Source organism: Kogia breviceps, chromosome 3, assembly GCF_026419965.1.
Source record: "Kogia breviceps isolate mKogBre1 chromosome 3, mKogBre1 haplotype 1, whole genome shotgun sequence".
Lineage (NCBI taxonomy): Eukaryota > Metazoa > Chordata > Mammalia > Artiodactyla > Physeteridae > Kogia > Kogia breviceps.
Window position 1 is genome coordinate 62645600 of NC_081312.1, and position 13300 is coordinate 62658899.

Below are 13300 nucleotides of genomic sequence, written 5' to 3' on the forward strand. Positions count from 1 at the left end.
GGTCCATCATCTCCCAGAACTTTCCCGAACCCACATAGATCCCTTAGAGCAGTGTTTCCAAAATATGGGTCATGACCTGTGAGTCCTGAAATCAATTTGATGGGTCACTAGATGTAGTGGTTCACCAGAAAAATTTTTGATGAAATAGAGTAGAAACAGAATGCATTACACATAGTGAAGAGCTAAACATTTTTTTACAGCAATGTTTTGTTTCAGTTATAAATATGAGTGTGTACTACATGTGCATGTGCACCTGTGCTGGGTAAATAGATTATGGTAAATATGGTAAATAGTAGATTGTGGTCAGAAAAGTTTGAAATCGTCTGCCTTAAGGGACTCAGCTTCCAAGGTCAGGAAAGGCAAGAAGACCTCAGCAGAAAGAAGACTCTAGCACAGAGAACCTATTCCCAAACCACTAAAAATCATGGCTCAGCAGTGAGCAGTACAGTGCAGTGTAGTGGTTAAGAGCATACCCAGGCTTTGGAGTTAGACTTAGGGAGAAATCTCAATCCTTCCATTCACTAGCTGCAGGACAGGTATCTACAAGTGGGAATCATGGTTGTACTCTCACCTGTTGCCTGGTGATGTTGTATGGATTAAATGCAGTAGCACATCCAAAGGCCTTAGCATGTTTCCTAGACCACAGCAAGCTCTCATGAATGATACATGTACATAAGAGATCTATGGTTCCTTTAGTATCCAAAGTGAAGAAAGGAAATGGAAACTAAGATTTTCTAAAAGTCTCCTATGTTCCAGGCATGTCAAGAAATGTTACTCAAGTTCTCTTATTTAAGGACTACTCTAGAAGTTTTGTGTTCTTCAGGGTTAGAAAGGTCAAGCTATGCTTCCATAGTTAAGTCAGGATTCAAACCTAGGACTGCTTGTGTCAAAATCCACGCAGGGTGATAATCAAAGAATAGTTACTATGATGACCATGAAAAGGAAGAAAAAATACATTATTTTTTAAACCCAAGATCATAAACCTTTTCCTTTTAATCTTTTCTAGTGCATCTCTCATCAAAGCTGTTGTGGCTCCTGGTGGTATTATTTGAACACTAGGATAGTTTCAGGGTTATCACCATCCACTGGAATGTTAGACCAAGAAGGCAGGGGTTTCTCTTTGTTTACTGCTGCATCCCCAATGCGTAGAACCAAGAAATATTTGTTGGATGAGTGAATGAATGAATTCCTGTTCTACAGAAGTCTACATCCATAGTTGGTCTAAAGGAACATAGCACAAAAATAGTTCCTGAGTCTTTAAGAGAATCAGTCTATCTGGTGATGCAATGACTCTGGAACTGCCCAAAGACTCACAAGAGCCATGTTTACATGAACTACCTCTTTCTAACAACGGAATATTATTTGGCTCTCAAGTCTATATTTATTTATTGCCCCATAGTACTGGGTTATAAAGTAATAGAATAGAAGACATATAAGACCATAAAATACCCAGGCCATTTCTGAGGTCTTGAGAATCAGACCCCAGCAGGACCTAAGAGTGTGTTTTATCAGTGATGTTGGTAGCTGCCTAACAGTGTACGCCAGGAGCATAGAAAGAGAGGAGAAAACTTTATTTGGAACATATTATACAAAGTGATTGATTAGATTTGCCTCCATTGAAATCCATTTACAGAAAAAAATATATTAAACATCTACTGAAGGAACCAACAAAATCTTCATCATCATCAGATTTTTTTTTTTTTTTTTGCGGTACGCGGGCCTCTCACTGCTGTGTGGCCTCTCCCGTTGCGGAGCACAGGCTCCGGACGCGCAGGCTCAGTGGCCATGGCTCACAGGCCCAGCCGCTCCGCGGCATGTGGGATCTTCCCGGACCGGGGCACGAACCCGCGTCCCCTGCATCGGCAGGCGGACTCTCAACCACTGCGCCACCAGGGAAGCCCCATCATCAGATTTTTAAGGGAGGAATAAGCAGCTCTCTTTCTTCACAGAGGTTGAGGACAGTCTTACTTTCAGTCAGAGGATGGACTATATGTCCTTGTTGGGTCCTTCCCTAGTTTTTCATGGCATCTTCATCATCATTGAGTGTTTAGAAATCCCATGGAACAGTAGAGATACACAGCAGTATAAATGCGAGTTAAAGCTGAGAAGTGGATGTCTTTTACAAATGGGTTAGAAAATTGGGCATTCACTGGGAAAGCAGGCCATAGAGAAAACATAGGAGACCAAAGATTTCAGTTCTCTATGCCTATAATTTTGAATCACTGCCATAAAAAAGGAGTCTATTGATGTCTGGGGAAACTGAAAATGGTCATGGTAAATGGAAGCTGTATGGTTCATTTACTGCTGTAAAGGATTCCATCAGCTCTTCTGTAGGTTATTATAGCTGCATTTGAAAATGTGAATGTTCAAGTAAGATTCAATAGCAACTACCCAAGACTGGATTAACAACTGTGTTGATGGTTTATCATTTTTTAGAATGCTGGTGAATATAATGATTTACTAAAGAAATTTGAGTCAATTTAAAGGTTTGTTGCAGGAAATTGTTATAAATCTCTGGGTTTGGTTTTGTTTCACAGTTTTTCACCTTTGAGCAGTACAAGAAATTGCTAGGATATGTGTCGCTGTCACCAGAATTGGTAAGTGAGAGTATTTATTATACTTAAGTGTGTGTGTTATTTCATACAGCAAAATCTGGAAACAAAAACCCTTTTGATTCCCCAAGCTCAGCTACTAAAATATGAATTCGAGTTATTCAATGTTCAGCTACTTGTTGAAAGCCATCTTCCTAATAACTCACAATTTGGCCATTTTATAGCTCCCAGTGATGAATTTATGATAATAATGATATGTGTGGAAAGGCCCATATGAGATATGGTCAAGAATATAAAGAGTACATTTGTCAAAGACTCTTTTGAAGCCAAAACATGCATATGTTTACATACATACTGCACATATCTATTTATGTGAAACTCACTGTACCTAAAATTATTTCCTAACAGGTCACTTTTCCAGCTTTTGCTCAAGCTGTATTAAGTATAGGACTTCAGGTCACTCTGTGGTCAGATGCAGGCTGAGGGGCCTTTTATAGTTGGGGAGAATAGTGATCTTACAATGACACATCTCAACTATTACATGAAAGTCATTTGGTGATTTGAGCATTTGCCAACGCCACTCCTTTCCTTCTTCGTGATTTCGCTGCTTTTCACAAAACAAGTTAAATTATATTGACCAGATAAGTTCTATCAATATGCGTGCAGCGAGAGCCCCAGAGAGAGGCAGTGCACTAATTTCTCCCCCAAACCTGCAAAGCAAAACAAAACTAAACTAAACTAAATCTGCATTGGCCCTCCAATTGGCAATGTGCCTTTCAACGTCCAGGAAAATCCCCTAGTTTACCTACTGGAATGCACCTTAGAACTCAGCCAGAGGGGCAGAGTTCTGAGCTTCAACTCTTTCATTACTTTATTTCTAAAGATTCATTAAGAAGAAGTAGCTGCTATTTAAAAAATCATACATACTCCCTTTCTAGGATGGATCCAATTAAGAAACCCAATAGTGTCACTTTGTTTTGTGACAAAGAAACCTCTGGTCCAGCCTCCTGCTTAAACAAGGGGGCTGTGAAGCAGCCTCTCATGGAAGGAGAAGTGGTAGCATGAGTCCTGAAATTAGCTGAGATTTTTTTTTAATTCCTCAGTGTCTTCCCTGTCTCCCTTTACTTTGAAAACATCTGGTTAAAAAGAGCATTAAAAACTTCCTAGAAAAGGAGAGTAAACTACAGTTTCCAGAGGGCTGTGGCTGATCCAGTGTCAAGCATTGATACCATGTGAGAGACTGCACTTCTGTCTTGAGAATTCAAACAGAAAAGCATTTGGCTATTTCAGCTCCTCTCACTGAATTCATGCAAACTGTATACAGTTTTTCTCTTTTCTTGAACTCATTTATTACAGTTTCTTTTTGATACAGCTAGACACTTAAACAGCCATTAAATGTCCCCTGGTGCTCTCACATGAAAAGCCTGGGAGGCTGGGAACCCAACAGTTACCACTGGTCTCTGGAACAATCTGAGTAACATGATCTGCTGATAGCTGATCAATCCTTTTGACAAGGGACTGCTGAACACTAGTTCTGACAGCAAATGTAGCTGAGTTTTATAGAAGAACAAAAAAGTGAATTACTTGGAAGATTGCATATAGTAATAAAAACTTGAACATCTGGATTTTAGCTTTTTCAGTCAGAAGAGTTTGGGACTAGTATTTTTTTTTTTCTGCCTTTGGATTCCATGATGGAAGTCTGAGGTAAATGAATAAAATATTTTGTCTGTTACCCTATACAAATATGTTTAAAATTGTAATAAGGGTCATGAAAGGAAAACATCATTAGTTATTCCCTCTCTCCTAGAATCTGTATACAATCCCATTCTTCCTCGTCGTGCAACAGTAACAATGGTTTTGTACAGCACTTTACAAAAGGCCTTCACACGTTATTTTGACCCTCATAATAATCTTATTAAATCAAAGATTAGATATTGTTGTCTCCATTTTACAGATGAGAAAACAGTGGCTTATAAAAGATTCAGCAGGGCTTCCCTGGTGGCGCAATGGTTGAGAATCCGCCTGCCAATGCAGGAGACACGGGTTCGTGCCCTGGTCCGGGAAGATCTCACATGCCGCGGAGCAACTAAGCCCGTGAGCCATGGCCGCTGAGCCTGTGCGTCCGGAGCCTGTGCTCCGCAACGGGAGAGGCCACAACAGTGATAGGCCCGCATACCGCAAAAAAAAAAAAAAAAAAAAAAGATTCAGTGATTTTTTTTTTTCATGGAAAGGCATTTTATTTTAAATATAGCAGTGTGTACATGTCAATCCCAAACTCCCAATCTATCCCCCTCCCCTAACCTTCCCCCCCCATAACCATAAATTCGTTCTCTAAGTCTGTGAGTCTGTTTCTGTTTTGTAAATAAGTTCATTTGTATCATTTTTTTAAGATTCCGTGTGTAAGTGATATCATATGATATTTGTCTTTCTCTGTCTGACTTACTTCACTTAGTATGATAATCTCCATGTCCATCCATGTTGCTGCAAATGACATTATTTCATTCTTTTTAATGTCTGAGTAATATTCCATTGAATATATGTACCACATCTTTAAAAGACTCAGTGATTTAAACACAGAGCTGCAGCTAACACACACGGCTTTTTTGTGTGGATTATGAAAAGTTGCCCCTTTTTCCTGACTGATGCCTTTCTGGCTTGGCAAGTAGGGTGCAGGCTGATTTCAGCCTCCACATGCACCTTTGTGTCCAAACTACTGTACATGGCATCTCTGGTCACACAGCCAATAAAGTGGCAAAACCAGAACCTAAACCCAGACCTCCTGGCTCTGGATCCTGCCCTGGTTCCACCTTGCCTCCCCTTCTAAGGTTATAGAACATTCCTTTCTCCCTTTTCTCTTTTAGTCTCCTACTTTGAAGAAATTAGAGACTCCAAATAAGAGCTTCTCTTCTTTACTCTTCATTGACTTTTTTTTCTTCTCCTAGTTGTATACAGTATTACCTCTTCCCCTGGAATTAGAGCTTCAGCACCAAAGAATTATTTTTTTCAGCATCTGTTTTAAAGGTTTGAGGCTTTGTTTCATTTTGTTTTCCTGCTGTGTGTGTGTTTTGTGTGTGTGTGTGTGTTTTAATAATTGTGGTTATTTTTGATACAAAGTTTCTGAAAATCCTTTAAGCATTCTACTCAGTGGAAAATTCTAGAAAGTTGTTCTTTCCTACTGCAGAAGTTCTTAACAGATAACAAATAAGAACCTGATACACAGCCACCTTTTGATAAGTGTTCTAGATTTTTTCTGAGCCCTTCAAGACAACCTATTTATCTCTGACCTCAACTTTTATTCCTCAGCTTCTAGGTCTAGAAGAATAGGGCAATTATCAGTTTAAAAAGACAAATAAAGGATTAATTTTAAACTGCTTTTTTTGTTTCTTAATTTCCTAGAATAATGACCCTAAGAGTATGGCTATACATTTAAATATTTTGGGCTATACTGTTTGGTTACCTGAAATTTAGCTTTTTATAAGCATTTTATCTGTGGTTCTCCTCCTTGAATTTCTTATATGCTCAATAAATGTATTTAAGTAGATATTTTAAAATGAAGCTCTCCTTTTATGAGTCAAACTCTCATTTAGTTGTCACACGTGCAGATGTTTTAGTATCCACCTTAAATAAGTAAAACAACCTTTCTTTTCATTAAAGGACAAAGTCATTGTTGATGGGGCTTTGACATTTTATTTTATTTTATTTATTTTTTTTTTTTTTGCGGTACGCGGGCCTCTCACTGTTGTGGCCTCTCCCGCTGCGGAGAACAGGCTCCGGACGCGCAGGCTCAGCGGCCATGGCTCACGGGCCCAGCCGCTCCGCGGCATGTGGGATCTTCCCGGACCGGGGCACGAACCCGTGACCCCTGCATCAGCAGGCGGATTCTCAACCACTGCGCCACCAGGGAAGCCCTGACATTTTATTTTGAATTGTTAGGATGTGGTTTGTGGCTTCTGTAATTTCTTCTTCATGAATTGTCAGCATCTAATCAAATCTAAAGCTGTTTAGTAATGGTATATGGTGCATTTATGTGAGTTTCTCCATTCTCATTATAACGTCCAGCTGCATAGTGTAATGAGTAGGATGTTTAACCCCATACACATGATGACTTGTTTTAAAGTATTGATTGACTTAATTTTTCTAGACCTTTGCCATTGCTGGATTGGGATCTGGACTAACAGAAGCCATTGTGGTCAACCCTTTTGAGGTAGTAAAAGTTGGCTTGCAAGCCAATCGGAACAAATTTACAGAGGTAATCATTTAATGTTTTTCTGTTGTTGATGGAATGTAAAAATTATTTTTCAGAATATAACATCAGATTATGAACCCAGCCCATAGCCGCTTGTTAAAGCCATAGTAACTTATTGTTAAGGAAGTAGCATAAGAAAAAGTCAAATTTCTTTCACAAGGAAAGCATTAACAAAAATGCACTAAAGTCTAATGGACACTGTAAAGCAACCATACTCCAATAAAAATTAATTTTTAAAAAGTCTAATGGACAAACACATGTTTAGACATGTTTATTTTAGAGTTGTAATGTAATCTATAATGACTTGTTTGGAAGTGTTTTCTGTACTTTTGGCAGAACTTCTATTTCACATTTTACTAGAATAGACTATAGCAAAAACCACTAGGATGATAATATTGCTGTGCTTTTAAAAAAAAATTATGAAGCCCTCCCCCAAAGATTCTGATAAACTGTCAAGCTTGTCTTTTGGTTAAATCTGAATGAGCATACTACTAAACCTGTGTAGACGTCACCACTTGGACAATGATGGGTCTTGACATTTAGTCACTGGTACATGATGTTCCATGAAGACAGCTTGCCTTGGCCTGTGCTGCCTTCACTTCCTTGAAGTTGCCGAATAATTCCCTTTAAACCACCAAGTCCAACTGTTCTTGTTTTATTCTTTTGGGTGCCAAGCCCAAGGTAGGGAAAAAATAAGGGGATTGGCAGTCCAGGTCCTTTCTTAGCATTTGAATTTACTTCCACAACTGGGTAGCACATGGTATAAATTGGTTTGGAGTATCTGCTGACCTGAATTTCTCCATAGAAAAGTTCCCCTGCCTACTACTTAAGCATCTGCTAATGGGTGGAGACCCCCCTCACTCCCACCCCACCTCCTGCCTGCTGCTACTGCCTGAGAGCTCCCTGGCAGCTTCTTGAGCAGGGGTGTGGGACCAGAGAGGGGGCCCCTACTCACCTGTAACTACCAAGAGCTGCAGAGGACAGGGTTGGGCTGCTACAGCAGATGGTATCTACTCAGAGGACGTCAATCCTAATCAAGGGAGATTTTTTTGTTTTAAGTTTCAAAAGATTGTCTTAATTGCAGAGATACATAGCACTTCAGAAAAGGTTGAAAATTCCTGTATTGCCCTAGTCTCTGTTTCTGTTTTGTTTTTTCTCTATTTTTCCTTGAATGATGGGAAAAGGTGGCAAGGACCAGGAAGAAATAAAAGGAAACACTTTTCAAACGTCCTATCAATATGGAGCATTAAAGACAGCCCCCATGGAATCTGCTGAAGGAAAATTTGGCTGGGAGAATTACCAGCTAGAAGAAAACTTGGGGCTCCCCATTCAGTGTCCCATTTTTACCCATTGGGAAGCTTGTCTCAGGGCAGCAAGGAGTGAGCAAAAGAATACACAGGCCTTCAAACTGCAGTCCTTTATCAAGACAGCATGTAAGCAGAGGAACACAAATGGGAACACCAAGAAGCACTCACAGGAATGAAAACAACGAAGTATCACAGCACCCCTGCTCATGCTTAATGTTCTCTTTCTCTCCTCTGCCCTCAGGGAGGTTCTACACTGAGGCCATGTAAGAGCTGCTAATGTTTTGCACATGCTGAGGCCTTGCTAGAACATGGTAAACACCCTTCCAGCCCAACACAAGAATGCTACATGTGCACGTGCTCCTAGTTTATTGACACGAGTGTGGTCTGTGTAAAGAGTTTATGTATATACCGCCATTTTTTTAAGTGCGGGAGGATGGGGAATTTGTTTGAGGTCATTTCTTTTGCAGAATCCACTGAACTGGATTCATTGTCAGATATTTACTTAGACAAAATAAAATCTATTAGGTACCCTATAAAAATATTTGTCATATTACTTCAACTAGTCAGAACTTGGTAAAACAGAGATCACATAGGTCACACATGTCAGCATTTTGTTTCCAGCAACTATCAGGATTCAGTAGCTGATCAGAGGTGGCACTTTATTGGTCAAAGGTGCCAATATTGATCAAATTGAAAACTAGTTAGTGCATAGTCAGTCACCCAACATAAGGTCATGGGACTATGCCTATTACAAAAATAATCTGAGTGAAAGTAATGGCGTGATAAGAATAGCAAATATTAAACTGACAAAGGATTAGTCTCCAAAATATATAAGCAGCTCATGTAGCTCAATATCAAAAAAACAAACAACCCAATCCAAAAATGGACAGAAGACCTAAATAGACATTTCTACAAAGAAGATATACAGATTGCCAACAAACACATGAAAGGATGCTCAACATCCCTAATCATTAGAGTAATGCAAATCAAAACTACAATGAGATATCATCTCACACCAGTCAGAATGGCCATCATCAAAATATCTACAAACAATAAATGCTGGAGAGGGTGTGGAGAAAAAGGAACCCTCTTGCACTGTTGGTAGGAATATAAATTGATGCAGCCACTATGGAGAACAGTATGGAGGTTCCTCAGAAAACTAAAATTAGAACTACCATATGACCCAGCAATCCCATTACTGGGCATATACCCTGAAAATACCCTGAAAAATAATTCAAAAAGAGTCATGTGCCACAATATTTATTGCAGCTCTATTTACAATAGCCAGGACATGGAAGCAGCCTAAGTGTCCATCAACAGATGAATGGATAAAGAAGACGTGGCACATATATACAATGGAATATTACTCAGCCATAAAAAGAAACAAAATTGAGTTATTTGTAGTGAGGTGGATGGACCTAGAGACTGTCATACACAGTGAAGTAAGTCAGAAAGAGAAAAACAAATACCGTATGCTAATACATATATATGGAATCTAAAAAAAAAAAAAAAAGGTTCTGAAGAACCTAGGGGCAGGACATGAATAAAGACACAGACATAGAGAATGGACTTGAGGATACGGGGAGGGGAAGGGTAAGCTGGGACAAAGAGAGTGGCATGGACATATATACACTACCAAATGTAAAATAGATAGCTAGTGGGAAGCCGCTGCGTAGCACAGGGAGATCAGCTTTGTGACCACCTAGAGGGGTGGGATAGGGAGGGTGGGAGGGAGATGCAAGAGGGAGGAGATATGGGGATATATGTATATGTATAGCTGATTCACTTTGTTATAAAGCAGAAACTAACACACCATTGTAAAGCAATTATACTCCAATAAAGATGTTTAAAAAAGAAAAAAAAGAATAGCAAATTTCAGATCTAGACATTTAAAAATACCTACCTGTCATTTTGGGCAAGTGCAGCTGTTTCCTCTGTCTTTTGTCGAGGACTTATTAACTCCAAAGGCTTCGTCTATTGACTAGCACATCCTTTTATCCAACAAGGGATACCCTTTTGTTAATCTGTACCTGTGTTGAATTAATCCAAGAAAATGTTAGGTGCGCTCACTTCAGCATCTGTATGGTGAAGAATAATTACTTTCTTCACTCTGAGGCTTTGTAGGTTGTCAAGAACTATGGGGATGGGGCGGGGAGAGGAAGAGGAGGAGAAAGGGAGGAAGAAAGGAATTAATTTTTTTTTAGGAATAATTTAATGCCTAAAGCATGTAAAGATTATGCTTCCTTTTTTAAGAAAAAAAAGTTTTAATTCTGGTATAAAGTTTTAATTATGTATAGATAATGCATATTTATGTTAGGAGACACCAAAAAATACATATTTCTGTATGTACATATAAGTGTACAGATGTACTAAAAATGGTCTAGACTCTCAAGCAGTGCTGTCCAAAAATAGAAATATAACATGTGCCACCTATATGTAAAAAGGTAAAAAGAAACAGATGAAATTAAATTATATATTATTTAATCCAGTATATCCAAAATATTATCATTTCAAAATGTAATCAATAAACAAATTATATGAGATATTTTACACTCTTTTTTCATACTGGATATTCAAATCTAGTGTGTATTTTATGCTTACAAGCACATTCCAGTTTAAACTAGGACATTTCAAGCACTCAGTAGCCTCATGTGGATGGTGATGTCCTTAGAAGACAGTGCAGGTCTGGAGGAATCATACAGACTTCTCACTGTGGCTGCCTCTGGAAAGGAGACTGGAAGTGGGGAGAGGAAGATAAGAGTTTAAGGGAAGAGCTTGGTGCGATGAGAATGTATCCCGTATTATCTGTGAACATTTACATTAGACAGTAACACTTGCTCACTGTAGAAAATTTAGAAAATACAGAACCGTATAAAGAAAAGTAAGTAATCCAAAAGAAATGTTCTAATGGCTCTGCCGGGTCAAACCCACTTCAGGGAGAATCTTTTCAGCTAATTCAGGTGGGAATGACTTGATGACCCATCTTAGGACTCAACCTTGCGTAATTCCGGTTCCAGTACTTCAGTTATAGTAGCAGGAACCCCCATTTTTTTCCTGCTCTATAATTTCTTAAAGAGCTTAAACTTTATGTGCAAATTATCAAAGAACATATATAAACAAAGCTGTCTAGAACAGAAAGGCAATTGGTTTGGGGAGCAAAACCCCATAAGGGTTTGTAGAGAGATGTACCCATCAAGCTCTTTACCATTTCCTAACAGTATGGCCTTGAACAAGTTACTTGCCGTTCCCTCTGTGGTAAAAATGATGGTGATCAGTCCAACTACATTACAACAAGGTATTTCTATAAGGAGATAGAAACACAAGCCCCGCAGGGCCATCTAAGTTACTGACTTTGTGACAGCCCCCTGCTTCCTACTCTGACCATAGGCCAGTTTCCTCTTTTGTTAGGGAAAAATAATAGTAATGGCCACATCAAATGGTGTAATAGGGTTAGTTGAGACATGCATATAAAGCTGTCAATACAGTCTGTCATGTAGTGGTGGTTTAATAAGTGTTAGTAGTTATTATTACCACCTGTTTTTTATGAGAATTTAAATGTGATAGTATACCCAAAGGTCTTAACACAGAGCCTGGGACATGATAGGCACTCAACCAATGTTAACTATTTCTAGATGCAAATTGATCTTATAAATCCTTAAGGTTGACTAGAGACAGATCTATCTTGAAATATTGCTGCAATGAACAGTCACACCTGACCCCAGTTGTGGGCTCAAAAACAGCTTACTGAACAATGGTTCACCTTAGGTCGTTCCCATTCGCCAATGCAATCCATTCAGCCTGAATGCTTTATCAGGGCTTAAGGGCTGGCAGCCTAGTTACAGTGCCTATTGACAAGATCTTTAAACTTAGATGCAGGTCTGTTATCATAAACAATAGTAGTTGGGTACCTGTTTGCTATAAAAAACTTGCATATAGCAGCAGAAGTCCAAGAGGAAACTAAAAACATTTGAAGCCACTTTGGAAAGAGTTCTACCACAATCAAGATATTCTTCCTCCAGAATAGTCATATAAATTGAACGTGGATTCTTGATCAAGCCTTCGCGGCCACTTCACCTGGAGGCTGTGAACTAAGCTCATTGTCAGCCTTTTCAGTCAATTACAGCTGCCAGCTGTGGTGAAACACTAAATAGATGGGCTGCATGCAGAATGGCCAGATGGCTTGACAACACCTTTACAAAAAGCAGAGCAGTTTCCCCAGAGGCTTATTTTGCAGGGAGATAACTCTTGCTGCTCAGCCAATAGTACGAGTTTCTCAGGCCACAGGTCTGTGGCTCAGCCTTTCTACCTTCCTGCCTTAGATTTGAACCACCATGGATTCGTACACAGTAATTGTGGATTTTCCTATTTCGTCAGCCTGAGGAGGTGAGTTCTGCATGGTCCTTTAAACATGAAAATTTCCCAAGAAGTTATCTGTAGTGGAAGACAGCCTAGGGTAAGTGGAAGACAGCCTAGGGTAACAGTAGTCAATATGACTCTTAATATTACACTTAAAGTCTTGGAGGCGATGGTAGAGTGATAAAGATGGAACAAAAGGACTGCCATGGTCCCAGGGTGCACAGAGCATGGTCTAGAAGGAGGTTGTGGAATGTAGGTAGATGTCCATTTGGCCCTGTGTGGAGGAAATGGCCGGCAAAGGGCCAAAATGGGGGCCCTCTGAAGCATGGGGTCCAGGGAAGGCTCCCCTCTAGCTGGGATCCAAGGGCAATACTGGCTGAGAGCAGAGGCTGTGTGTGCTATGTTCTTGGGGCCCTGACAGGATTTCCCAGGAATGGCAGGTACGCTGCTGGCTTCAGCTGCCTGTGTTCTCCCCTCTGTGGTCTAGGACTGATTTTCTAGCCAGTCAGAGGTATGTTATCCATAAAATATGCCTTCCCTCCCAGTTAGCCCTAAACTATGCTAGAAATGTAAAGGAAATTGTGGTTAATTTGGTTATTGATACTTCCCTTATATCCTTCCAGCTTCTGTATAAAGTATTTCAATAGGTGTACTTGTCTTGCCTCCGCTTTTAAAATTACCACCATATCAGTCAAAGACTATAATCCCTACCACACTTCCTTCAATTCCAATACCAGAATCTTGGCCAGCATCTTAAAATTCACAGTGAATAAAGAAAACCGGTCTCTAATTTAAATATGCTTGACTTTCTGTGGGGAGCAAAGTAATCACAGCTTTGT

The 13300-nt window shown here is 39.6% G+C and overlaps 1 protein-coding gene across 2 annotated transcripts in view; it reads left to right on the forward strand.

The window, feature by feature from the left end:
- Nucleotides 1-13300, forward strand: part of SLC25A21 (solute carrier family 25 member 21) — a 523645-nt gene that overhangs the window by 462011 nt on the left and 48334 nt on the right. For both annotated transcript variants that reach the window (XM_059055660.2, XM_067030681.1), the window contains exons 5-6: nucleotides 2538-2597; nucleotides 6694-6801. In XM_059055660.2, the coding sequence (XP_058911643.1) occupies nucleotides 2538-2597; nucleotides 6694-6801 (168 nt within the window). The remainder of the gene's footprint in view (nucleotides 1-2537; nucleotides 2598-6693; nucleotides 6802-13300) is intronic.